This window comes from Alligator mississippiensis, chromosome 5 (assembly GCF_030867095.1).
Source record: "Alligator mississippiensis isolate rAllMis1 chromosome 5, rAllMis1, whole genome shotgun sequence".
NCBI classification, from domain to species: Eukaryota; Metazoa; Chordata; order Crocodylia; family Alligatoridae; genus Alligator; species Alligator mississippiensis.
In genome coordinates, this window is record NC_081828.1 from 80807671 (window position 1) to 80835153 (window position 27483).

The following is a 27483-nucleotide window of genomic DNA, read 5'->3' on the forward strand; positions in this document are numbered from 1 at the left end:
CTACCATGTCATCCCCCGTTGCCAATACTAGATCCAGTATGGCATTCCCCCTAGTGGGACCATGTACCTCCTGTGTCAGGTGGAGGTCCTGTACACAAGTTAGAAACCTGTGTGAATGGTGGGACTTTGCCGTCTGCGTCTCCCAGCAGATGTCTGGGTAGTTTAGGTCCCCCATGACTAGCACCACTTTAGCTTTTATGGTCTCCAAGAGTTGCCTCAGGAGCCCCGAATCTAGTTCTTCCCCTTGGTGTGGGGGTCTGTAGCAGACCCCTACCACCAAATCCCTTTCTCCTTGCCCCCCATGTAGCCTAACCCACAATCCTTCTACTTCCTCGTCCTTTGATTCCTTCTTGATGAGGGTTGATGTATATTGCTCATTGACATAAAGCGCAACCCCTCCCCCTTTTTTTCTCCACCCTGTCCTTTCTGTACAATCTGTAACCCTCAATATGTACCGCCCAGTTGTGGGATGAATCCCACCAGGTTTCTGTTAGCCCCACTAAGTCATAGGTGTTTTGTGCAAGCAGGAGCACTAGTTCATCCTGCTTGTTCCCCATGCTCCTGGCATTAGTATATAGGCACTTGAGCCCTGCGACTGGTGCCTTTGCTGCCCCCCCGCTCTGAATCCCAAGGGGCCCCTTATTTCTTACCTTCTTGTTGCTTACCTGTGCTGTAGTGCTGGCCGCCCCATGGCTTGAAGGTTCCCAATGTTCTCCTTCAGGCTGGGCTGGCCTTGTGGGTGCCACATGGTTTGGTGGTCCACAGCTTCCCCTGCCCTCATCTTCCCCTCCCCCTGATGAGCTTAGTTTAAAGCCCGCCGGAGGAGATCCACCAACCTAGAAGAAAACACACGCTTACCTTTTGGGGGAAAGGTGAAGCCCATCCCAACTGAACATGTCCCTTGTCATAATGTGCGGGTCGTTGTCCAGGAAGCCGAAGCCTGCCTCGAGACACCACTGCCGAAGCTGCCAGTTGGTCTCTCTGATGCAGTTCTCATGCCATCTTCCACGTCCGTTCATGATTTAGTGCTCATAGACACCCAAATAATGGCATTAAGCAAGTGCTTTTGAGTTTTCCATCTCGTTAAATATGCTCTCTCCTTAAATATGCCACCATCCATTATACCTTCTGTCTAGGGAGCCATTACTAACCCAGGCACCCTGCATTTCTCTTGCTGCCCATGCAGGGTACTCGGCTGGGTAGCAGTCATGCTGCAACAGGGAGAGGGCATATGATGCACAGCTGCAAATCCTAGCTGCATCTGTTGGCTAAACACAAGCAGTTGAAGGGGAAAAGTTTCTGTTTTGTTTTCCACAGTCTACTATAGGAAACACAAGGTGGATTGATATAGTCACAAAACTTCAGACTTCATCAGCTTAGAACAGAGATGCTCAACTCCAGCCTGCAGAACAAGTCATTGCATGTGGCCTGGCTCCCCATGGGGTGGGAACTTTTTGGCAGTAGGGGAATGGTGGCCATTAATACAGCCACCCCCCCCCTCCCAGTCAAATTCCCAAATCCCAACCTCTGCGCTGCTGGTTGCAGCTGGGCCACACCCCATCCCTTGCATCTGGATCTGGGTGGGGCCATGCCCCCTTTTCCTACGGAGCCAGACCACATCCACTCTCTCTCTCTGTAGGGCTGGACTAGAGTCAAACCATGCCCCCTCTTTTTCTGTGGGGACAAGCCATTTCCCCCCTTTCCTTATGGGGCTAGGCCACAACACCTTCCCTTGTGGGGCTGAGTTGCAGCTGGGCTGCTCCTCCCCTGCCTGCCTCTGCATGGCTGGACAGTGTCCACCATGCCCACCTTGGTGTTTGATTGGGACCACCAGCAGGATCTGGCCCATGGATGAACAGGGCACTGCCCATCTGTCCTGTGGAGGGGAGGGGGAGAGCACCACTGGCTTAGAACAATTAAAAAGATTAAAATCGGAGCCAAAGTAATTCTAATTGCAAACCTATGATGTGACAGGCTGAAAATCTTTGTAGGAGACTGTTACAGCAGTGGTAGCATATCACTCAGTGTGGCATGAGAAGGGGTAGGAAATTAATGGTAAAGTAAAGGCAGGGTAAATTTGCACCTTACAGAACATAAGTTAGATATATCAAGAAAGACCCAAGAAGCCATCCTCCTGCTTTACTCGGCCTTAGTGAGGCCACAGCTGGAGTACTGCATCCAATTCTGGGCTCCATACTTTAGAAAGGATGTGGAGAAGCTTGAGAGAGTCCACGTAAATGGTTGGAGGACAAGACAGTAGGCCTTATGAGGAGAGGCTTAGAGACACGGGACTGTTCAGCCTGGAAATCTCAGCCTGGAAAAGCGAAGGCTCAGGGGTGACTTGGTGGCAGCTTATAAGTATATAAGGGATGTGCATCAAGAACTGGGAGAACCTGTCTTCCCTTGGGGTGCCCTGGTGAACAGACAGTCTAATAGACATAAACAGCTGGAACACCATTTTAGACTGGACATAAGGAAAAATGTCTTTGCCATCAGAGTTTCCAGAGTCTGGAACAGACTCTGCCCAGAAGTAGTGCCAAGCACCTACTCTGGATACCTTTTAAGAAATGCCTGGATGCTTATCTTGCTGGGGTGATCTGACCCCAGCTGACTTACTGCCCCTTGGGCAGGGGGCTAGACCCAATGATCTGGTGAAGTCCCTTCCAGTTCTAATGTCTATGTAATATATAGCACAGGTTTGTGTGCGTGTGTATGTGTACATTTTATATACACATAAGTGGATATTTAACCTGTAGCGCACGTGTGTGTGTGTATATGACTTGTATGTCTTTATTACCCTGTCATAAACACATACATATGTGTCTTTATTACCTTGTGCGCATTCTCTCTCCCTCCATACACACATACATATAAAACCCTGTGTGTGTGTGTGTGTAAGTCAACAAGGTGCAAATCTGCCCTGCTTTCTACTAAACTTCAGACTGACATGTCCAACTGTCAATCTATACTTGGTTGTCTGTAACCCCTTCACCAAGATCAAATAAAAACTGACTCTTCCACGTCCATTGTGCTGAAGCTGTTAATCTGAAATGAAACAACCTGACAGTAGATGGTTCATCTTCTTCAGCAGTCTGCTGTCATAAATCTTTGAGAAGTTAAGGGGCATCCAAAAAGTGTGGCACTGAATGTTTGGCAAGTGAGCGTTGTATCTGATGTTAAAACAGTATTTTGACAACATGAAATACAAATGGTTCCTTAATTACATCTAAAAGATGGAGCTATTTAGCTGCCATGACTTTGGATGTTACAATAATCATGTGGCATCAGCAGTCTCAAAGTAACTGTTTCAGGAGTGGAAGCAGCTGGAATTGCAGCATCATTAATATGTTTCTGGGTGTGTTAATGTTTAATCCAGTGTAATTTCTGAATTATGTCTGAATTCCACTTAGGAGAAGGATATAAGAAAGGAGCCAGAAGAGACTTGGCAGTGGCAGTCTGGCCACTGAAGAAGCCAACGAGTGCTGGAGACTGACTGCCTTATAGCAGATATAAAGCTGGAGATGTCAGAGGGAACAGTGAAATCCCTAAGTGCTAAACAACACTATTAGTATAACGATACTGCTGGGGTGTTGTGAGTAGAGCTGACTCGTGGTTCTGGTGGGGAAGAAGTACACTAATCAGTAGCTGTTTTCTACATCCTGTCTTTCTCAGGACTCTTGATCCCAAGAGCCTTCTCAAACTAAAGAGCTGTGAAACGATATGCCCCCTTTTGTGCAGATCTTTAGGATACATCAGGTCCATAATTGTTGTGTCTTTCTTTGCACTTATGCACAGTCAAGTAATCATAAATTATAAATCCAAAAGGGCTATTTTGAACATTTAACCTGACTTCCTAATAGATGCAAGCTATAGGACTTCCCTGAATCCTGCAAGCAAGCAGTGGATGGGTTTTCAGTCTGCTCTGTAAGTTTTGTATAACATGCTTCCTCTCTGCTGCCATTGATTTGTTAATTGTGTTTCAACACCTTCTCTTTTTGAGAGAGAAGCAACATTAACTGTTTAGCATCTAAGCTATATTTGAGCTTCCTACCACATGCACATTTTTTGGAGCTAAGTAGTGACACAGTAGGAGTGCCTAAAGGAGATGGGGTTAAGGTGTTACATATATTAAAAGGAGCATAGCTTATGTACCCTAACTACAGCATGCATAAAAGATGTTTAATACAATCATCCAGCAACAGAATAAGACTGCTAAAAAAACTGCATTAAAAATGCTGAAACATTGACAGGTGGGTGATGAAAATGAACCTTTTCCAATTATTAGGCTGAGGATATATACAGAAATACTGCATTCTTCCACTGATGCACACAAAGCAGATAGATAAAAAGTGATGTAGCCATGATGGTCCAAGAACTACATGAGCAGCAAGGATTTTTTTTGGGGGGTGAAACATGTTATTGCATGGTTGCAATAGGTAGACCAACTTTTAAAAGCAAGGCATTTTTCATCAGGTCAGGTATCCTCAGGCAACTGAAGAATATTTTGCATTTGAAAGCTTTTCTCACTTTATCCCAATCATGCAGTTGATCCAGTAAAACATCACCCACAAAAATCCTTCCTTCTCGCATAAATAAAAACATACATTTTTGTGCAGCAGGATGGTAGATTTAAGGAGTGTTGTCAACTGTATTAGCTAAGTATTTTTCTGGCCAGTAGAGGGCAGAGTGATGATGCTGGAAAGGGGGTTGGCAAGAAGTATTAGAAATTACAGTTATATTTTTAAAAATAAAAAAGTAGTTTTCAGAGGGAGATGAGAGCTACAGCTCCCACTTCCTGAAAACTTATTTGTGGGTGGGCAATACACTGGAAGAGACCCTTTAACTCTAGAGTTCCCAGGGCTTGGAAAGAGACTTTAGATTCTCTCTTTCCCTGATTTCCTTTTTTCTCCAGTTAAAGTTTTCAGTCATTATATTGATTGCCACTCCAAGCTTGTTAAAACTGGGTAAGTGGAGTAGATGCTGCTTTTACTGGGAAGGGTAACACCAATACAAATATCTTCTCCTTTACTTAGCTGAGTCAGGAGTGCACAAAATCCTGAGCAGATTTCCCCTTAGATAACATGCTCTGTAGAACAGGTGAAAAATGATATGCTGTTAAGCATTCATAGACAGAGAATCAGTCACCTGACAGAAATCATTTGCAATGGCATTACAAAAAAGGTGAACCTTAATGAGACTAGGAGGTGGGAAGGGGAGAAGACGAACAGACAAACCTAAGCTACAAATAAAAAACAGTGAAAGTGTGAAGTGATGTCACCCAAAAGTCAATCCTCTTGCCCTTAGGGAGGACTTGATGCCATGCCCGCTCCCCTTCCTTGGCTCAAGGACTGTTACTAAGGAATGACAATTATGTATCTTTAGTTTGTACTCTACTGCAGGTATAGTGTGCAACAGAAGATGCTTTCTGCTCCTCTTTTGCTAAGTATGAATAGAATCATGCTCCATGTTCTTTTTTGATTGAACAAATAATGTTAGTCATCAAATGTTGTAGCTAAAAAATTAACCTGGTTGGGGTAAATGGGATGATCCTTTACAACAGTGGGGGGCCAACATTTTTGGCAGGCATGGCACAACCTAAGCTCTGCACCCTCCTAAATGTTATTCCGACCCCCTTCCCCTAAGCCACCTGCTGCTCTGTGTTTTCTGTCCCATTTGCTGCCTTGCTTTCTGCTGTGAGCCTTATTCAATGCTGTTTTTCCTATTCCCTTCCCATTCTGCCACATGCCATACACTCGTGCTACCGTACCACTTGTGGCACGAGTGCCACACGTTGGCCACCCAGTTCCATCCCCACACAGCTGTGAGAATCCAAGGCTCCAGTTGCATTTTTGCCTGACAGTCCAACCTCAGCATCTTGTCAGAGCAGAACAGAAAACAGCAGCATGTTTGCTCTGTTTATCGTGGCAGTGATTAGCACCATGTCATGTGCAGCTAATCTCACTCCACTTTGACCAAAGGAAATTCCATTAATGGTTCTCTCATGTCTCAGAGTTTGGTCTTTGATATTTTATTTAATAGAATTGTGCTTAAATAGCTTTTTAATTAAAGTAATTCCCCCAGTCTATTTGGGGGGGGGGGGGGAATTTTGCCTTTTTTGCTCTAGTTCTTTGCTCATTTTCTAGTAAATTGGTGCTGGGAGAAAACTGCTGAACTGTGTGTTCATCTGTAACCCAGCTGCCTGACTCTTATGGCAGGCTTCTGAAGTCTGGATTTATATGATCTGTTCCTTTTTAGAACTACATCTCCAGCCATGTGCTTTGTATTAGCTAGAGACTGTTGCCTGGAATCAATATTGTACCTCAGTCTTGTAAACTTTAGCATGGAAGGAAAGTATAAATTCTTAATCTAGATGTCAGAATGTCTGTTTAGTTTCTATTAGTCCTAACTGGTATTTATATTCTGCTCAAATTTCAAACATACCAATTTGTTTAAGCATATAGCCACTGGCAACAATGAGACCTAGCAATACAGTTGCATTCCCATAGGTGAATCTGACCCACAGATATCAGGAATACATGAGATTTGAGTTTTATAATTAAAGTAGTGGTAGCCTGATCTCCTGTTGAAGATGCTGACTTCAGTGGGTTCTGGATTAGATTGAGTGTCTAAGATCTGAATAGTACCAGTCTCTGCTAAGTAACTAAGGGCAGAGTTCTGTTTCACCCAGGGTGGTATTCTTTCCTGTTGTCTACATGGCCATTTTTTAGTCATCTACGGGACTTTTTTAGTGCTTATGGCTGCGTCCAGATGAGCGTGGCTGTGTGGTATGTGGCACTGCAGCTACATCTACAGTGCCATATACTGCATGTTCAGCTGTTCTCTGTACTGCAAGGGAGAAATGTGGTGGTATTTTTTATTCGTGGATATCCAGATGTCAAAAAAAACATGCAAAACCCTCCAAAAAACCAACAATCTCCACCCCCCCCCCCCAACCAAACAACCCAACAAATTTCCTCTCGCACTGGTATTTTTTATCAGTGATATTGCTAGTAGCTTAGCCTCAGAAGCAGCACTGGAGATGTGCCTGCACAATGCTTGACCTGTGGTATGGTGGTTAGGGTCTTTTGCTGGGAAGTGGAAAAGGTCAAAACAGGCATGCATGCCCACCCAGACCATTTTTGCATCTAAGGCTAAGTCCAATAGTTAAAGGCTCTGGCCCACTTTCAGACATCAGAGTCTATTATTTGACCACAAGAGATGCATATACCTGTGATGGCAGCTACTCTACATGCTCAGTCTACACAATGACATAATTGTCCATGTGCACAGGGCTATGCATCTGGGAAAATAATTCTTCTGAGCACATAAATCCAAAAGTGGTATCAAGTCAAGTGAAAAATGATCACCTAGCTGACTAGGAAACTATAGGATGCCACCCCTACTTGATGAACAAAGTACAGCTTGAAACTACCTCTGAGTTATATGACTGAAGTGTAGGAGCAATTCTATAATCGGGGCACACTGAGAAGAAGCACTCCTATCAAAACACAGGTTACTCTTACATTAGCAGCTAATTTTAAATACTTTGGGTGGAATGTGTTCACCTGCCTAAGTGGTATTTACATAGCCATATAACTGCAGTTTTGGTACTCACATCCAGGTTGAGATTGTATTTCCACCTATGATGGAATAGATTTTCCCTGCACGTATAACTGCTGGACATAACATTACATCCTAGATTTCTGTTATTGTATTTTAAGACCATTACATATTATCCTATCCCTGAAAGCCATAGAGAATAATCTATCACCATCCTCTTTACAACCATCCTTTGGGTATATTAAAACTGTTATCAAATCCCCCTTCAAGCTTCTCCTCTGCAGATTATATAAATCCAGTTCTTCCAACAGTTTCTTGTAAATCATGCTTCCGAGTCCTCTAATAAATGATGTTGCTCTCTTCTGGACTCTTTCCACTGTGTCCATGTTTTTCTTGAAGTGCAGTGCCCCAAACTGGACACAGTAGCTCAGGTGAGGCATCACCAGTGCTGAATACATTGGAATAATCACCTCCCTTTAAATTAAATGTCATTCATATTAACACAACCCAGTATGTGACTGACTTTTTCTTGCAATGAGAGCATGCTGTTGGCTCATAATCTGATTGTGTTTCACTATGATCCTTTTCTGCATAAATGCAGCCTAGCGACTCATTCACCAGTTTGTATTTGTGCATGCAGAACTTTGCATTTGTCCTTCTTGAATTTCATTTAATTAATTTTGGGCAATTTCTCCAGTTTGAAATGGTCATTCCGAATTTTAATTCTACCCTCCAAAGTATCTGAAACTCTACCTAACTTTGTGTCATCTGTAAATTTGCTAAGCATGCGCTCCAAATCATTAATAAAGATATTAAAAGACCAGGACAGACTGCTGGGGAACCACTCTCGACACTGCCTCACAATTAGACATTGACCCTTTGATGACTGCCCTTTCAGCAATATGACCTAAACAGTTATGTATCCACCTGACAGTATTTTCGTCTAGTCTGGATTTTCTAAGCTTACTAATTAGAATGTCATGGGAGATAGTGTCAAACGTCTTGCTAAAATCAAGGTGTAGATTTATCACCTTGTAAAAGATTTGTCACCTTTCAATGGGATGCTCTGTAGACATTTTCTTTAGAATTTTTGGCCAACTTGGAAAAGACACAATCACTTTTAAATCAGTAGTCTGATCATTACTGATTAAAGCATATTTCCATTTTACATCTGTAACTTGGCCAATATATCTCTAGTCTGAGGTTCATTTCAGCTCTAAAACATTAATTCAGTTTTTGAAGACCTGTCAAGGCTTTATACAGGGTTATCTACTTTTGTATTGTGAATGTTAGCACTGCAATCCATGATGTTCACCGTAAATATGAACATAATTCACTGAAATGGCACTCACATCGAAGGCTTCTATTACATAATAGTACTCAACCTATGGCCCATGGAGCTGTATCATCTGGCTCATGGGGCTCCCCATGGGTCCAGAAATTTGGCACTGGGGTATGTAACATGGGCCAAGCACTGTTACTGAGACTAGGACTAAGTAGTAGAGTTAGAAAGCTGCAGAACCCAAGATAATGAGCAGCTGGCAGCTAATTAAGTAGTGGCCTGTGGAGGAGACCAGAGGAAAACACTTGTAGCCTGCTGGAAGGATGATGAAAAGTGGTGAAAAGGAGGAGTTAGGAGCTAGGTAAGCCCTGCACAAGGGGGTAGTTTGACCTGGGCAGAGTGGGAAGAAGTTTACTGCTGGGCCCAGAGAGCAGCAGAGTAGTGAACTACAGACTGACTTTGCTTGTGCCAAATAAATGAGCTGTCTGTGCTGAGTGGTAAAGCAATAAAGAAGACTGGGAGCTGTGGCCCAGCTAGGCCCAAGTTGGGAGACGCCAACAAAGCTGAGTAGAAGCCTGAGTGGAAAGCTTTGAGAAAAGCACCCCAGCCACACTTAATTATGTTTGTATTTGCTTTATGTTGCTGTTTAGGCTGTGAGGTATAGGAGTGGATGAAGGGCATAGGTGACAGGAGGCCAGGGCTAATGAGGCTTAACCCCCCCTAATGCAGGGCAGTGGGTAGGACTGCAGGGCAGCTCAGCTGTGGGCTCTGGGAGGCTGCAGCAGGGGTGGGCAGCCCTGTGTGTGGATCACTGCCCAGCACTGGCAGGAAAGTATCAGTCTACTTTGTGAAGGGGAAGGGGCTTGCAGATTGAGGCTCCCACATGGAGGGAGAGAGTGGGGCAGAGACAGGGGCAGGAGCTGTGGTGAATGGGGTCCTGGCTGGGCCAGGTCATGGGATGCTTGGAACCCAGGCGGGTCATCCAGGGGCGCGAGGGGTCTCCTGCCACTGCACACCCTGGTAGAGGTCAGGGGGGCATGTGTCCTCCAGATCTATGCACAGGGTGGAGGTAGGCTGCCACTGAAGGCTGGGCTCTGCGTCCTGCTGCTGCTGCCTCCGTTGCACAAAACCATGTATGACCTGGCTGGGCTCCAAGTGTCCCCAACATTTGCTCTTAGATGAGCACGTGCAACCACCAAGAAGTTACCATGAGTTGCATATGAATATTCAAGGGCTGAATTTGGCTCTAGGTAGGTGTCTAATTAACTGATTGCTTTGCCATTGAAACAAAAGTGAGACCTAATGAACAATCATTTCTGGGCAACCAAACTGTATTTCCATTACTTTAAGGAAATAAGCTATGTTAGTGGACATCTTTCTACTGCTGTAATTATGTCCAAAGTAGAAATTGGACTGAGTAACTATGTTGATACAAACACAACTCTAATGCAAACAGTTAGAAAGGTACAAAACTGGTGTATAGGCATAGCTATACCTGCACCTCCCATCAGCCTGGTGGGAGCTGAATGCAAGTATCTTGGCATGAACTTTGGCCAGAATCTCCTGCTATGCTCTTCTTGTGTGTATGAACAAGTCCAGCTCTGCCCCAATACCAGTAATATTTAGACACTTTCTCAGCTTAGACTTCTCTTTTGCCATGTTGAAAATCCTTACATTCTTCTTAGGGATGTTTTCTCAACACCTTTGCAATAACTAGTTCTTACATAGCTAGAAGCACATGCTGGAAAGCTAGTGGTTTCTGGTGGCAGCTTGGTGCCCTTTTATGATAAGACAACTAGTAGTGTATCTAGGGGTGGGTGAGTGGACCACCAGCCTCAGATCCTGACTTAGAAGAGGTGCCAGAATAACAGTCCTCTGGGGACTTGCTGGTAGCAGCAGGATCAACACCCAGGGGCAGGCAGACTGCACCAGCTGGGGACGTTGTATTCCTGGGACAGGTAAAATGATTCTCTTTCCTACTTGGCTTTCTGGTCAGTGCCCCCTTCCACCCAACATGCACATAAACTCTCTTCTTTCCAGTAGGGTTTGCCTCGGGGTACAAAACTTGTCTCTGACAGCAGTGCTGTGCCTACACTGTTCTGCAATTCGACACATTAATAGAAAAATTAATAGGTTTCCTGAGAGGCTCTCTCGGTTCGTGGAAAAAGCAAACGGTGAATTGCAGCAAAAGCAGTTCCATTACAGAGATAATAACTTCTAATCTGGCAATGATGGTTTTTCTAGCCTCTTCTCTTGCTGTTGCTATGCAGTATACGTGGGGATCATTTTGTCAACAATTGGGTCTTCATTGCTATAATTTATATTTGCAACATATCTTCCACCACCAGTGAAAAGCTGGAGGAGAGAGAAATGTCCTATTTTTCCAATGCCTGCTTACAGCACACATTGCAGCAAAGCTTTTAGGTACTTGATGGTTACTTGAGCCTTCTCTCCAGATTCAGTGCTGCTGTGTCCCACACCTAGGGCAGGAAATAAACTCGAGTTATTTTTCTAGTCCCTTTAAAGCTGTAAGAGAAAGGAGGTGTTGAGGTGGCTTAAGGAAACTTTTACGCATGTAATTCCAGAGTAAAGCAGGAAAAGAAGGCTTAGGGATAATACTTTGGTATGAACTGAAAGTAATTATTTCTATGTCTTTATTGTTGTGAAAGTTCATCGTCTTTGCATAGGGGCTTCGGTCTTTAAGCTCATTTCGAATTGTGCATGGGATAAAGTATCACAGAAAAGAGTTGAACTAACCTTCTATTCCAGAATAGAAGGTGTTTGGGGTGAAATTTAGAGTGGAACAAGGAATTTTCTAGAGAAGTTCAGAACATAACAAGCTCTAGGAACAATGGAGATACAAACAGGAGCTTTTGACCACGGAAGACTGAGCATTTCATGCAGCAGGATGGCATTGTTATATACTGTCAGGAAAGCAGAGGAGTATACATGGAATGCAAAACTCTAAAACTCTTGGTTCAGAGATGATACCTTTTATTAGACCAAATAAGAAATTAGAAAAACAAAAATAGTTTCTGCAAGGTTCCAGGCTCAAACACCCTTCATCAGGTTCAGGGAAAATTTAAAGATGGTAAAAAGTCCCCATAGGTAGGAAATAAACTGCATTTTTGCACAGAGGAAGCTGAAGATGGAAGTCTATCCCTCTGGGTTAGAGGAGCATACATGGGAGGTGAAATCTAACTCCCATGAGTTATTTGCCACTGGGTACTCTTCTTATTTTGATATTAATTTCTATGTCTCCTTATGTGTAATTTTCTGATTGTGAATGTCATTTGGGAAGTCAGTGCCTTGCCCTGCTTGCGTGCTGGTTTTGACCTGGTTGTTAAGACCCAGCTTTGTTCTGTAACTATCCAATAGTTCTTTGATCTGCTGGCAACACTCGTGATACATTTGAACAATCTAGCAACTTTCCTGAGGTTCTACTGCTGCTCAGTCCAATGTCTTGTGCTCTCTAAGGCTCATAGTTCTGGGCCAGCAGCAATTTACTAAAGGGTTATGTACTGGGGAATGCAAAGGACTAGGGACAGACATTGCATACAAACTGGTTTAAGTGATCAGAAACTGGCTTAAACCTGTAACAGAATATAAGTTCAGAGCACATAAACCAGTTTCAAAATGGCTGAAACTGGTTTAAGATAAACCTGGTTGAATACAGTATCAGACTTTACTAATTTGGGTCAAACTAGTTTATGCAATGTCTGTCCCAGACCCCTTCCTGGTTTAAGTTAAACCAGAGTCCCCCAGCATCCCAGATGCTTTGTAGTCCTGGGCTGGGCTGGGCTGTGCTCTGCTCTCTGCTCAAAGAACAGGCTGGCCCTGCCCCTCTCCTCCCTAGCCAGGGCTCCAGGGGAGACTGCAGGCACAGCAGGGTCTGTCTGGCTTCTCTTGCTGCTTGCTGCTCAAGCAGGGATTCCTCCCTCCCTTCCTCCCACATTACAGAACCCAGCCCCACAGACCGTAGGCATGTGGTATGCTAGCTAATGCTGAGAGGTGTCTGTGTCTCCAGTTTCACTGGGACAGGCAGACAGAACAGTGTCAGCTTAGGGCTTTTTGGAGCTAATCAGCGGGGCAGCTGGTAATGTCCCTCCATTCCTTCCTTGGAAAAAGCTGTTTAAGAAGAGCTTGAACTAATGAAAGAGGCTTTGTTTTCTGATGGGCTGATAATACTGTGGTTTTATCAGCCCCACTGCTGGTTTGAATCCCTGTCAGGTTTGCAGGTGGAGATGGAAATTGAAAAGCTCAGTATCATCAACAGATGCATGTGTACTGCACACCCCTGCCCCTCTTTGCCTCCGAGTGCTAGCCTGGGGCTGGGGTCTGACAACACGCCCGCCCCTTGAGCAGGGGAAAAGCCTGGGGTGGTACAGGCAGGGTAGGGGGTTTACACCCCTCCCTAATCAGTGTCCTGATGGGGCCTGGCCACACTCCCCACTCAGCTCAGCAGTATTCAAGGGAAGGGAGGGCTGCTCTAGTGCCCCCATCAGGACACTGATTAGGGAGGGGTGTAAACCCCCTACCCTGCCTGCACCACCCCAGGCTTTCTAGCCTGAGCCACTGTGGGCATATGCCTGCATTCATGGAATGAAAAGGGAATGTCTATCTGCCTTCAAATCGGTTCAAGCTAGGCAGATTAGACTAGCCTGCAAAGACTGAATCAACTCAGGCTTTTTTGAATGTCTGTCCCTAGCCAAGATCTACTTGAGGACCACAGGCCAATTTGAGAGTGATTAGATGGAGTTTTCTTGCCTTTTCTGATCTTTAAAATGTTATAATATGGTAGAAGGCTTAGGAGAAAGGGGAGCTTTGTATATAATCGCAGTAAAACATGTGAGGTCTCTCATCCAGCTTCTTCTGATGTCTTCCAAATATATAAAACTCAGCACCAACAAACTTCAAATAAAAATATATATGTCACTGTTCCATTCATGTCACAAGGCACTCCAGGCTTGTTTAGTGAGAACCATAGTATTAGTTAAGGATTATTGAACAAGGATTATTTTTGCTGCTGCACAGATCATGCCACCAGGGAGACTTGTAAAACAAAAGTCTCTTAATTTGTTGTAGCTGCTTGAGGCAAGATTTCTCCCCGCCCCCCTCCCCTTTGGGGTCCAGTACTTTGATTGGTGTAAGCAAGAAACTCCTCCTGAAGCTGGCTCAGTGCCCTTCATTTCCATGAAAAAAGAAGTTGGTAACTAACTGGCTTCAGAGCTACATTACACAAGGACATAAGTGATTAGTAGGGAATATTTTGATTGTAAATTAGACATTTAAGCTTGCAAAACATGTCTGATGGCTTCCTGTGAACTGTGGCAGCAACATGAAACACCTTTAAGCAGCTTTAAGGCTGAAGTAATTTATTTTTCTTTTTACCAGCTGTAGAGACTGGAGACAGTGATCAAGCAAGGACGTCTGACACTTGATCATTGTCTGAAGTGCTGAAAGATGTTCAGCAAACTAGGATGGGTTATTTTCTTAATGCAGTCTGGCCTTATAGAAGGTCAATGGTGGTGGCAATGGCTATGGGGCTTCAGTGAAACAACAACTACACCTGTAACTAGCACTGTCAATACTGTTTCTTTAAAAGAAAGCACAGATAAGGGACACTTACTGAGTGGAGTGTCTCTGAGTCAGACTGCAGTTAGCACAAGGTCTCCTGCAAGGTGGATCACTTCAGCTACATCTTTTGATGTCACTGGAGCTTCTCATGAATCTACTTCACCAGGTCAAGAAACAGTAATTTATTTTTCTAAGGAAAAAGTTATCACGGAACTGGACTTAAAGACAGCAGAGAAAATAAGTCTGTGGAATCAAAAGAAAGCAGGTAATGGTAGCTGTAAAATAATCAGACAAAAATAATTTCAATGTTGTGTTTTCTAACATTTCAGACTGGCAGAATAAACATGAGTGTAAATATGTCTTGAGAAAGTACCTACAAAAGTATGTCATCAGGACTTTCTTAAGCCCCTTAGAATTGAAATGCTATCATTCAGAAAGGTCAGGAGTTATTTTCTTGTGTTTTATAGTATTGTTCCTTTTTCTGTACCAAACTGGATTTAGCAGCAACAAATAAGTACCTGTTTTTACTGCTACACGGATGCTAATACTATACTATAATCTATAATCTTGACTTTCATTTTACTTAATGGATGTGGACCCATAGAAGGAAAAAATCAGTAGACCATATTGTCTTAGACTCAGCTTTACACTTGATAGCTCAGATTTTAAGTCTCATAAGTTTTCATGCTGTCTAAATGTGCCTCATTTCAGTGAATTAAGGGGAAGAAGCACTGATCAAATCTGCTATCATAATTCTGGTATTAACCTTTTTTGAAAAAAGATGATAAATGTAAGTGACCCAATGACTTTTTTTCACCAAAAATGGAAATTGGGAATCATGTATCATGCCAGACTGTATGACAACTGGAAAAATGGAAGTGAGTGAATAATAATAAAATGAAGCACGTTATTGCCATAATTATATACACCAGTTTGAAAATGTAGGGATTACCAGTATCAAAACATGTACTTTAATTGATTGCAGACTCAATGCAATTTTAATCTTTATCACAGTATTTAATAAGCCTTGCTTGGGGATGTCTGCTTATGATCTTATCATATAATAGCCAAGCTAATGTGGTCACTGTGTTATGTAAAATCAAACCGACACAACTGGAGGAAAGAGAAAAGAAAGAAGAATTTAGAAACCAGTGTGCACACAGAATTATTTTGTATTTAAAGTTTTTGTTCTGTGCTCTTTAATCCTGGGATTAATGGAGTTTCTCTGCCTGAAACTAAACTAACTATTACAAGAAACAGCAGAGTGAAGACATAACTATGAAGTACTGTATGCTCTCTGATCGCTGGACAGGCCAGGGTTTAGCGGAATTCATGCTCCATTTACAGCTGGCAAAAATGGAAACAATGGGAGCCATCACTGTGAAGCAGCAGCAGCATGTGTACGGTTACATAATCAGTTGGTGATTCAAAGCCAAATTCTCACCACATCAATTCCAGTTAAATTAATAGGGTTGCACAAGTGTGGCTGGAGAAGTGTGACCACGAGTCAAGTCTGTTAGCAAACTCCTGCTCCTTGTTCTCATTGGCACCAGAGATTACCTACTTTTCATAGGACTAGAAGGGGTCTTTAAGTTCATCGAGTCAACTTCCATGCTATTTGTGGCAAACATATCGTATAACCCGGTTCATAGATGTATCAAGCTCTGCCATAGGTGTAGCGTGGCAGCAGTGGTTGCGTTGTTGCCATCACCAGCATTTCGGGGCTGGTCATAGCAGTGTTTAATATTTTTGCACCCTCTTCACATTGGGCAACTGGGGCTGGTGCCCTGCTACCTGCTCTTCCCTCCTCCCACCCTTGGGTATAAAATGAAGCTTAATTTTTTAAAAGTATTTGAGTGTTTTGTTTTGTTTTGTTTTTTATCCCATGATTCCTATTAGAAGGCTGTTCCAGACTCCCAGTGCTCTGCAGGTCTGAGACTTTTGCCATAAACATAATTTCTACTCCAGTTGCATTTTCTGCTACATCCCTTTCTTCCAACTGTTCAACATGTCTTTTCCACCAGTGTGGCCTTCATTAAGCTCTGAAGGTCAAACTTCGGGGTGGTGTTAAGGACTGCCTGTCACATACTGGTAAAAGGGTTTGAGAATCTGTGTTTAAATCTTGGAATCTAATTTAGTGGTATTTGAAGGCTGAGGAAAGCATAAACAGAGCAGAACAGGATATAAATCTAAATAATAATAATAATTTATTATACCTTATAGTTATTAGGGGCTGGAAGGGACCTTACAGATCATCAGGTCCAGTCCCCCTGCACTTGGGCAGGAAAGACTGCTGGGGGCAGATGGGCATCAAGGCGCTTCTGGAAGATCGCCAGAGTGGATGACTGTACCACCTCTGGGGGGAGCCTGTTCTGAGCCCTTGGTACTCGACTTCTAAAGAAGTTTCCTTATGTCTAGCCTGAAGCGATCCTGAAGCGATCATTTTGGATACAGAAGCATGCATGTGTCTACTGAGCATGCTCAGTAAGACTATGATACTGCTAGGAAAGCATCTGCCCACATGTTCTCAGGTACTGGTATAAAGCTGGGTGACTTCTGAAACTGTGACTGGACACAATCCTATGAGTAGTAGGGAAAGAAGTAGGCTTTCTCATGTTTAAGTCCTATAATCGACTGGTTATCACATTTAGACAGTGAGTAGGAGACTCGCGTTTGAACCTTTCTCAACAAATAATGCTCTGGATAATGTCTAACCTGTGAATAGAGCACTCTGTCAGGAAGCAGACAATACAGGATCAATCCCTTCTCTGAAAAGGGCCTTAGAACCTGAGTCACTTGCTCACTAGAATAAGATATGGGAAGCCCATCCACCTCCACTACTTGACTTCCAGTAGGTATGTGCCCAGGGGATCCTGTTTTGCCTCAGGGTGACATAGAATTCTAAACTATACATAAGTGCCAAAAACTGCAAGTATGTGTTTGGGTATGTGCCATTTAGGCATATAACATGAAATAGGAGTTAGCACCCAGTCACAGTAGGTAAGTGGATAGGGTTACTCAGGGGATGACTGACTTCACCCTCCAGCAAAATGAAAAAAGAAAAGCTTTTTTCCCCAAACATTTTTATGTATAATGTAAATACTACAAAATAATTGAATTGGCCAATAACTTATACAGGAATCAATTTTAATGCAAGTAGTGTTGCACAAATATATTTGTCAGTGTAAGTATCTCACACAGTAAACTTGTACATTTTTTATATGAAATGTTGTGAGAATTGAATCTGAAGCAAGAACCTCACTTATTGTTTGCTTAAACCATAAATGTTACTTTAGTTTCATAGCTCATAAATTATAACCATGAATGAAATTTGTCTTTGGTTTTGCTGGACAGTCTGTACTTTCAATTTTCCAGTTTTTCTCAAACTATGTGGACAATTTAAACCGCATGTTCACAAGGATTGAAACAAGCCCCTCTGTGCGCTTAAAGGCTGTGATGTGGGGGGTAGTGGAAAACAAGCCCTTCACTGTAAGACACAGTGTGTTAGTTCGACCTGGCTCTGCAGCATTTGTATAGATCAGATGCTCAGAAGGGCTTTTTGGCACTTCTGTCTGCTAGCTGATTCAATCAGCTAGTAGATAAAAGCACCGCTAAAGCACCAGATCTGCACAGACATTGGGCAAACTGGATCTAACACAATGCCTCTCATGGGCATGTGTTGGGCTCGGCATGAGGGCGCACAGAACTTAAAGTGCCATTTTTTGTGGTTTTTCACATCTGTAAACAGCAACTATTAGCTTTGGCTTTAGTGTATTGTGGCTTCTGTAAATTTAAAGGAAGGAAACCCTATAATAATTGTATCTGAGAATTGGATATTAACTGATTTAGGGCAAGTTTCAATAGAAAATCCATTCAAGTTCTGTGTTTAATGCTACTCAAATCCCCTTAAATCTTTTTATTTATAGGACTTGTACAGGATTCTGAACTGCTGAAGCAAGCAAGAGTGTATTTAATTAAAGTTGACCTTTACATTGCAGAGAGCAATAGGACTCTTTCCCTTCTTTCTCACATTTGATGCAATTAAAAAAAATTATAGTTGGGGGTTGCTAATAACATGGGAAAAATGGAAGTAATGTTTTCTTCTCTGGAAAGTAGGCCTATTCCAGTACAAACAGCACAACGGCAACTTCCAGCAAAAAGGGAAAACGATAATGTTATATTGTAACTCCACTCAGCATAACCTCCTCCCACCCCCGGGCTCTCAGACTGCTCTATGTTTCTAGACCTCAGCAAATGATCTGCCATGCCAGGGTCACTGTACTATATTGACACCTGGCTACACTGCAGAGGCAGACTGCATTATTACACATCTACGTATTTCAAACCAACTCGTGTAACACCTAGATCTTTAGAAATCTAGTCTCCTGGAAGGTTTTAACCAACATCCATGCCTTCTGTGATAGGAGAAGCACAAGCTAGCACTTTTTGGTGGAAGTGCTGCAAAATCAACAGTGTTTGAAGCTGAATAAGAAATTGTCATTGATGTCTCAGATGGGTGTCAAGTATTGTCTCCTGAACCATTTGTGGTGAAGGGTATTGGAATATAAGATTCATGGAGCAACCTATATGGTGATTCAACATACTCTTGGGGAGAGTTGTATTCCCTTGATCTGTCCTTAAGTGTCAGTCCATAAGGGATCCAGACTGATCAACAAAGCTGGAGTTCAGGAAGTTCTTGCAGTCCATGATGTCTGTCATAATGTTTCTCTTATTGTTGCGTATGATTACTTTCCCTTGCTTGAAGAATGCAGTTCTCATGGATATGAGGTTTGAACTGTAGTGGACTTAGTGGAATGGGAATGTTAAGGTACCTGCTCATGAGTAGTTCAGCTAGGCTGAAGCCATTTGCAAATGATGTAGCAAGATATGCCAAAAAATCCTTGCATGGGTGACCTATGCTTTTTGTTTATGGGATTTCACTATCTTTTCTTGCAGCCTCAGTGAACCCATTGATCTAAGGAAAGTGAGGGACTGAAATAACACAGGTAAAACTCCTAGTCTTTTGAGAAAGTTGTGAGTGGAGAGCCCATGGATGGGCTGAAAATGGCCAAATGATGAGAGGGGCAAAGGATCAGAATTGGGTATTGTCTTTACCCAACTCACATCTGTTCACATTTAGAGTAAGTCTAAACTTCTCTACTTCCTGAAGTATATGTAGCAACTTGTATGGGCAATCCTGGTGGATCTGTATACTATAGGGTCATGGATCAAGATATAATTAAAATGGAAGGCTGCCCCTTCTAGACCTTCTAACAGCTAGACCCTCTAACAGCTGGCTAATCAGCTTCTGAATGATCTCAGGTGTGGAAGATAACCCAAATGTAGTAATGAATGTGGTGAGAATAGACAACTCCTGAGAAAATGGTATCTGTCAAGTTTGGCATCAAATTTGCTAAATATTTTTGCTTTTGTAACTGGCCAAGTGTGTGTTCAACTGCTAGAATGGGGTAGTGTTCACATTTCTCACTCTTGTTGAGTTCAGAGATGTCAGTGCATATGCACACATTTCCAGATTTTACCATTTTGACCAGACATGAACACCAGTTGGAAAGCTCATCAACTGGCTGAATAACTTTCTTGTGGACCAAACAGATGTTGTGTTGTACTACAGTACTGCAGCTATGCACTCAGCATCCCAATAGTCTGTAGGGATCTCTTCTCAGGTCCAAATAGTTCCTTGTTTCTTGAGGTGACCCAAGGCAAATTTGTAGTTCTCAGGAATTACTGTAAGAGATGGTAGTGCTGTGGAGCATTGTGTTTGCAGTGTAATAACTTGATTCAACTCCACTAACTAGAATGTACTCCAGGAAGGCATCCTCATTTTTATCTTTAGTAGTTGGGCCTACATATGGTTTTGTAAACTAGGCATTCATTGCATGAATGTCTGGAGACCTGTCCCTATAAGACACGTGTAATGGTTTTTGTTATGCTTGTCCCAGGGCCTTCATAACTAAATTACTTCAGCCACAAGTGTGGGGAAGAGTGCTACCAGACTAGTAGACACAGAACATATTGGAAACCTAAAATAAAACTATGCATGCAGTGGCATTAGCAGATTTAACCAAAAGTAACATTAGATTTACACATGCAGATTCAATATGTTCACATATCTCACAGTTTTGGCTGCTTTATGCTCTCCTCAGCAGGATCATTGCTTTCAGCTTTCTGGAGGTCTGCTCTGGACTTGTGCTGACAATTGTTGCTATTTGACAGCTGTTTTTTGGGCAGTGGCATGACCAGCCTGTGGGTTTGCCAGGACCCTGTGATGTCTCTTGGGGCTGCTTGGTGCTCTCAGCCTGTTTCACTTATAATGGCTTTCTCAAGTATTTTGAGAAAGTTAATTGAGCCAGTAATCTGCAATGTCTCTGGCATGTAGTGATCCTCCGTGCCATAAAAGATGTGGTCATGTATCATTTCATCATGAAATTTGCTGAAAAAGTCACACTACTGTGCTGGAGTACATAGTCAGATTTTTGGCCTACCACACTGAAATAATCTCACATCTACATTTGACAAGTGTGTCACCTGGTCACTATCCTACCTGAAACTATACTTCCATTTGCCCATCATTAAACTCATGGTCTACATGCACTTCCCACTTCATTGCTTACAGTCACCATGGCCAGAAGACCCCTGTGTCCTACACAGATACAGACTATACAGCTGGTGTCAAGTGAGAACACACAACCTGACCAGCTTGTCCTAGGAATGACCCACAGTAACCTTACAAACTCAGAGCCTTGTTACACGGTAATTTTGGGCAGCTCCTGAAGCTCTTAACCCCTGGACCTGAAACTAGTTTTAAGAACTCATTAGGCAGCTCAAAGTTATGTCACTCCAGGGCAGAATTCTCTGATCTGTGCTACACAGCTCGTGTTACACTAAAGGGTAACCACTCAAGGCTACACATTAGTGTAAACACCCTGCCTGTCCTGCCTCCCCCTGCCCAATACCCCAAATCTCAGATCACTGTTGTCCTGTTAGGCCCCAGCCCAAGTCTGGGTTCGTGCCCGGTATGCAAAGGCCAATAAAGATACCAGGGGTGAAAGTATAAAAAATGATTTATTGCTAGCAATAAAAGGTGCAAGCGGAATAATCTCCCAAGACAAGCACACGCACATTCAATACTGAGACCCTTATATACCAGAGGTTGAATCTTCATAAGCATCCTTGTTTGCTAATTGGTTATAAAGGAGTGACACAAGGAGTTCTTTACTGAGCATGTCTCTATACCTGTGTTTTAGCTATGTATCTCATTAACGTACATATATGTTCCATTAGCATATATCTTCCCCGCCTCGGGGTGTGATTTTTAGTATTTTAATGAGCTCTTTGCTCCAGTACCTCTGATTCTGTTTTTTGTTTTCAAGCTTCCTCTATCTAAGACTGTCTGCCCCTTATCATTGCAGATGGGCATTCGACACACAACATTCACTTTTGCTTAGGCTTTGCATAGTAGTTTCTAGGTCAAACCTTACATTTCCCTCATCTGGAGCATTTATAATTATTATTAATTATGATTGCTCCATTCAATTTGACTGGTCTTATTACAGAAGATTTTTCTACCTTGGTTCAATTTAAAGCAATTACTGGTACAATTCACTATTAAGAAACATTCAGAAGCATTAGCTGTTGCCTGAACCCGTACAGAAAACATGTCTCTGCTTTTCTCTTTTACAATAGTCCCCCACTTATATATATCCTGATATGTATTTTCCTTCTTTACATCTTTCAGCATAGTATAATTCTGTAAAATTTTCAAAGGGGTAGGTACTGCAATTAAGTATGAGGTAAAAACCAGATGAGCATTGATCCCTCCTGCCAAGCAGAAGTCTGTTCTATTTAATATTTCCCGGGCCAGATAAATCCAGACATTTTCCTGAGGGTCAAATTCTTGTGGTAAAAGATTTTCCCCTCCTATAAGTAGGAGTGGACAAATTAGGGTGCCCCACACTAAAACCTTGAACAATTTCATAATAAGGCTTGTAAAACTTGATCAAAGATTGACAAATTATTCAAAGTTCCTTTCTTTTGAATAGGAATTTTAAGTCCCTTATTGGCTCCACCTTCCACTGTTCTCTGCCTCCGGTCCCGGAGTTTGCAGGAGTTTCTTCTTGTTCTGGTTCAGCCACCGGCTTTAGGCGACTGGAATGTATCCAAGTCTTGATTCCTTCGAGCTTTGCTGCCGTTGGGGTCGTTAAAAGTACTCTATATGGGCCCTTCCATCTGGCTCGAAGTGGTTCCTCGTTCCAATCTTTCACAAGAGCGTAACTTCCAGGTAATAATCGATTTTCCGGGGTAGGAGACTGGTTCTGTGTCTGCAGCACGTCCCGTACCTGCTGATGAATGGAAGACAAAACAGAAACCAAAGACCATACATATTCTCTAATCATTCCTTCTCCTAAAACATGTAACTGTTGTTCAGTACTCATGGGCAGACTCAGAGGGTAAGGCTTACCATACATTATTTCAAATGGGCTTAATCCCAATTTAGAATGTGGTGCAACCCTTACTCGCAACAGGGCCAAGGGTAGGGCCTCTGGCCATTTGAGTCAAGCTTCTTGGCAAATCTTTGCAAGGTGTCTTTTTAAGGTCTGATTCATACGTTCCACTTTTCCACTGGACTGGGGTCTCCAAGGGGTGTGTAAATGCCAGCTGATTCCCAGGAACTCAGAAACCTTTTGAGTAATTTGTGCAATGAAATGTGGGCCATTGTCTGACCCTATTCCTTTTGGAAGTCCAAAGCGAGGTATAATTTCTCGTAGGAGTGCCTTGACCACCTCTCGGGCTTGGGCAGTCCAACATGGGAAGCACTCAACCCAATTAGAGAAAGTGTCCACAAAGACAAGGAGATATCTCATCCCCTGTTGCCGGGGTAACTCAGTAAAATCCACCTGCCATTCTTCTCCTGGCCCATTGCCTATTCTCTGATGTCCTGAAGTTTCTTTTCTCCCTCCTTTCTGTTCCAAGACTGTAAGTACCGCATGAGGAATATATACAATCATTTCATGGCCTAGGGTTAATTTTTCAGCTTCTTGTATTAGCAGACAGGTAGCAGCAACAGCCCGGAGACAAGCAGGCCATCCACATGACACAAAGTCTAATTTTTTTGAAAAATATGCCACTGGTCATTGCCAGCTACCCAATTTCTGTGTTAAGACTCCCACGGCTACCCCACCTCGGTCATGCACAAAAAGGGAAAAAGGCTTACTCATGTCCGGTATTCCTAAGGCGGGTGCTTCAATGAGAGCCTGCTTTAACTGGCAGAATGCTTGCTCACACTCTTCAGTCCATTTGAGTACCTTTTCATCTCCGTGTGTTGCCTCATATAGAGGTTTTGCAATAACCCCAAAATTTGGAATCCAAATCCTGCAAAAACCTACTGTACCTAAAAATCCTCGTAGTTGTTTCTTTGTTATTGGGGGTGCCAGCTGGCATATAGCTTCTTTTCTTTCAGGCAACAGGGCTCTCTGACCAGGCTGTAATTCAAATCCCAAATATGTGACCTTCTGGGATATGGGCTGCATCTTTTTCCTGGAAACGCGATACCCTTGTTGACCCAGAAAATTAAGGAGGCAAATTGTTCCTTCCAGGCAGCTTGCTTCAGTGGTGGCTGTTAAAAGCAAGTCATCCACATATTGCAAAAGAGCACAGGACAGTGGCAATTCTAGCCTACGTAAATCCTTGCTTAATGTATTGCCAAATAAGGTTGGGCTGTTTTTAAATCCTTGGGGTAAGACAGTCCAGCACAACTGAGTCTTAATGCTAGTATCTGGGTCTTCCCATTCAAATGCAAATATTTCCTGAGATCCCCTCTCTACCGGTATACAGAAGAAAGCATCTTTTAAATCAATAACCGTAAACCAGTTATGATCTGGGTTCAAAGCAGATAGCAAGGTGTACGGATTAGGCACGGCCGGGTATATACTCACAACCACTTTATTTACAGCTCTCAAGTCTTGGACGAAACAATATTCATTACTCTTAGGCTTCTTCACAGGCAAGATGGGTGTGTTAAAAGCTGATGTACATTCACGGAGAAGGTCATACTCCAGGAACCGTTCAACTAACGGCTTCAGTCCTTTCCTGGCTTCCATCCGCATTGGATATTGTTTCACACATGGAGGCTGGGCCCCTGGCAAAAGTTGAATCTTCACAGGGTCAGCATTTTTAGCCTTCCCAGGTCGGTGACCTGCCCATACCCATGGAACAACAGCATCGAGCAGGGGTTGAGGAATATCCGGTGTACTCTCCTCTTGGAGAAGGCCGAGAAGGCAAGCCTGTAAATGCCACCCCTTTTCAGGAGGCACTGTTAAAAACATTTGCCCATCCTGGAACGACAACATAGCTTGCAGTTTACAGAGGAGGTCTCTCCCTAAAAGGGGAACGGGGCAGTTTGGCATGTACAAGAATTGATGGGTAACTTCGGCCTGCCCAATATTACAGGTCATTGGCTGTAGGAAGGATCGTGTTACTGCCTTCCCTGTAACCCCTACCACCGGCACAGTCTTTTTACTTAAAGGTTTCAGTTTTTGAGTTAAAACAGAATGGGCAACACCTGTATCTATGAGAAAATCTACCAATTCATCTCTGTCCCCTAGTTGCATTTTAACCAGAGGCTCGTCAGGGGACACTGGGATCTGGGTTATCTTTCCCTCCCGGGCCTCCTGTCCCCTTCAATCTGAATCCCTTCCAAAAGCGAACAATCCACTGCTCTCCTCTTTCTTCTTTTCACCTTCCCCAACTTTTCGATAAGGGCATTCCCGCTTCCAATGTCCTTTTCGTTTGCAAAAGGCACATTGATCTTTCTCTAATGGACCCCGTCTCTGCGGCTGTCTCCAGGATCCCTCATCTCTAGGTTTTCTCGTAATTGCAGCTGCCACTAGGGCTGCCTGCATTTTCATCTTTCTCTCCTCTTTCTTGTCCTGTTTCTTTTCCTGAACACTTTCTTGGTTAGTAAATACTTGGTAAGCAATGTCTACTAGTTGGGAAATAGGCATACCTGTTGTTCCGTCTGCCTTCTGCAACTTCTTTCTAATGTCTGGTGCACTCTGAGCCATAAAGATCATATTTACCATGCGAGCGTTCGATGCATCCTCCGGATCCTCACGAGTATATTGTCTGAAAGTATTGTAAATTCTTTCCAAAAAAGCACTCGGGGTCTCATTAGCCTCCTGTCGAATCTCATACACCTTACTGAGATTCTGAGATTTTTTCACAGCATCTCTCAATCCTCGGAGGATATATTCTCGATAGGCACGGATGGAGGTCATATCTTGGTCTGGTTTCCAATCTGGCTCCTGGATGGGGACATGATCATCTCTATTTCCTTGCAGGTTCCCTGCAATAATTTCCTTTTCCACGTACTCACGAGCTTTGTTCACTACCATTCTCCTTTCCTCTGGTGTCAACAAGATATCTAGAAGAGACTGAACATCTGCCCAAGTTGGGTTATGGGTTTTGAAAATCGTTTTAAACTGGTTCTGTACCTTTTCAGGATTCTCTCTCAAGCTGGGGTTATTGTTCTTCCAATTATACAAATCTGAGGTATTAAAAGGAATGTGCACAAAGGTTCGACGGTAGGTTGGCTCACCGTCATCTTCGAGAGGCCCGGGTACCACTTGTTCTCTTAGGGGAAATACCCCATTTCCCTTCCCACGGCCAGAATCGGATTCCCTGTGATATTTTCCCTTAACCCCGGAGTCTGCTTCTAACTGTACTCTCCATCCTCCTCCCGGGCTTATATCAGGAGAAGTCGGGGAGTTTGGAGATTGCCAAACACCTGACGGCCATGGTTGGCGCTGTTCCAGATCCCTATGTCGGGGAGTATTTACAACTTCTGCCTCAGGGGGGGAAGAAGCAGGAAGAGCAGATGCCAACGAGGAATCAGATGAATCAGGAGGAGGAGGAGGAGGAAGAGGATAAGGTAAGGCAACACAGGGGGAAGAGCCTCCGGCTCCGGACAGTCCAGGACAGGATTTGCAGCTGGTCGAGCCACAGCCATCTCACAGATCCCAACCCCCTCCCCCAATCCACATTCCTCCAAAACTTTTTTATCTCTACAAAGAGACATAAACGCTTGCGCATACATCAATTCCTCCCATTTACCATTCTGCCAGCAGAACAAAATCAATTGTAAGATGGTATTATAATTAACACTTCCCTCCCGAGGCCAATATTCTTTATCATCTAGCTGATAGCGTGGCCATGCAGTTTCACAGAAGAATTTAGCTTTCTTCTTAGTCATAGCATCCTCACCAAACTCTGCCCAATGTCTCAATACACAAGAGAGGGGGGTACATTTGCTAACCTTACTGTTAATAGTACCCATTTCAGGACTGCCTTCCCGGTTCTGACCGTCCGACTTACCTGGGATCCAGGGATCTGTTTTTAGTCCTTGTCCTCACAGGGGAAAAATCACTGGTCTTGGACTCGGGCCAGACAGAATACTTACAGAGATAATCCCAGGCAGACGTACTGACGGTAGGCCTTATGCCCTTTCTACCCTCTCACCCAGGTGCCTGTTACTGATACTTTCACTCTATGGCGTTGCACCGTTAGGCTACTGCCGCCTCAGCGATCCAGCTTCTCCTGAAACAAAAGTCTCACCGGGAAAAGAAATCCCGGGGCGCGCTCGACTTTTGATAAGAAGAAGCAGATAAACCGGTCGTCAGTTAGTCCGGGCAAAGCTTATCTACAGCAGTCCCATCTGGGGTGCCAAAAACTGTTAGGCCCCAGCCCAAGTCTGGGTTCGTGCCCGGTATGCAAAGGCCAATAAAGATACTAGGGGTGAAAGTATAAAAAATGATTTATTGCTAGCAATAAAAGGTGCAAGCGGAATAATCTCCCAAGACAAGCACACGCACATTCAATACTGAGCCCCTTATATACCAGAGGTTGAATCTTCATAAGCATCCTTGTTTGCTAATTGGTTATAAAGGAGTGACGCAAGGAGTTCTTTACTGAGCATGTCTCTATACCTGTGTTTTAGCTATGTATCTCATTAACGTACATATATGTTCCATTAGCATATATCTTCCCCG

General features: G+C 43.3%; 1 protein-coding gene and 1 long non-coding RNA gene across 7 annotated transcripts in view; one reads left to right on the top strand and one right to left on the bottom strand.

Moving 5' to 3' along the window:
- COL15A1 (collagen type XV alpha 1 chain) overlaps positions 1 to 27483 on the top strand; it is a 308100-nt gene that overhangs the window by 81808 nt on the left and 198809 nt on the right. For 5 of the 6 annotated variants that reach the window (XM_014602928.3, XM_019485342.2, XM_059728547.1 and 2 more), the window contains exon 1: positions 14086 to 14684. The exons of the other annotated variant lie outside the window; for it this stretch is intronic. In XM_014602928.3, coding sequence (XP_014458414.1) covers positions 14306 to 14684 — 379 coding nt within the window. In that variant the 5' untranslated portion in view covers positions 14086 to 14305. Of the gene's footprint in view, positions 1 to 14085; positions 14685 to 27483 lie in introns of those variants that run through there. 6 annotated transcript variants of the gene reach the window in all.
- Positions 21484 to 27218, bottom strand: LOC132250832 (uncharacterized). The gene is made up of 2 exons (XR_009462476.1): positions 26810 to 27218; positions 21484 to 22779 (listed from the first exon to the last, which is right to left on the bottom strand). It is a non-coding gene; the product is annotated as an uncharacterized LOC132250832 (long non-coding RNA).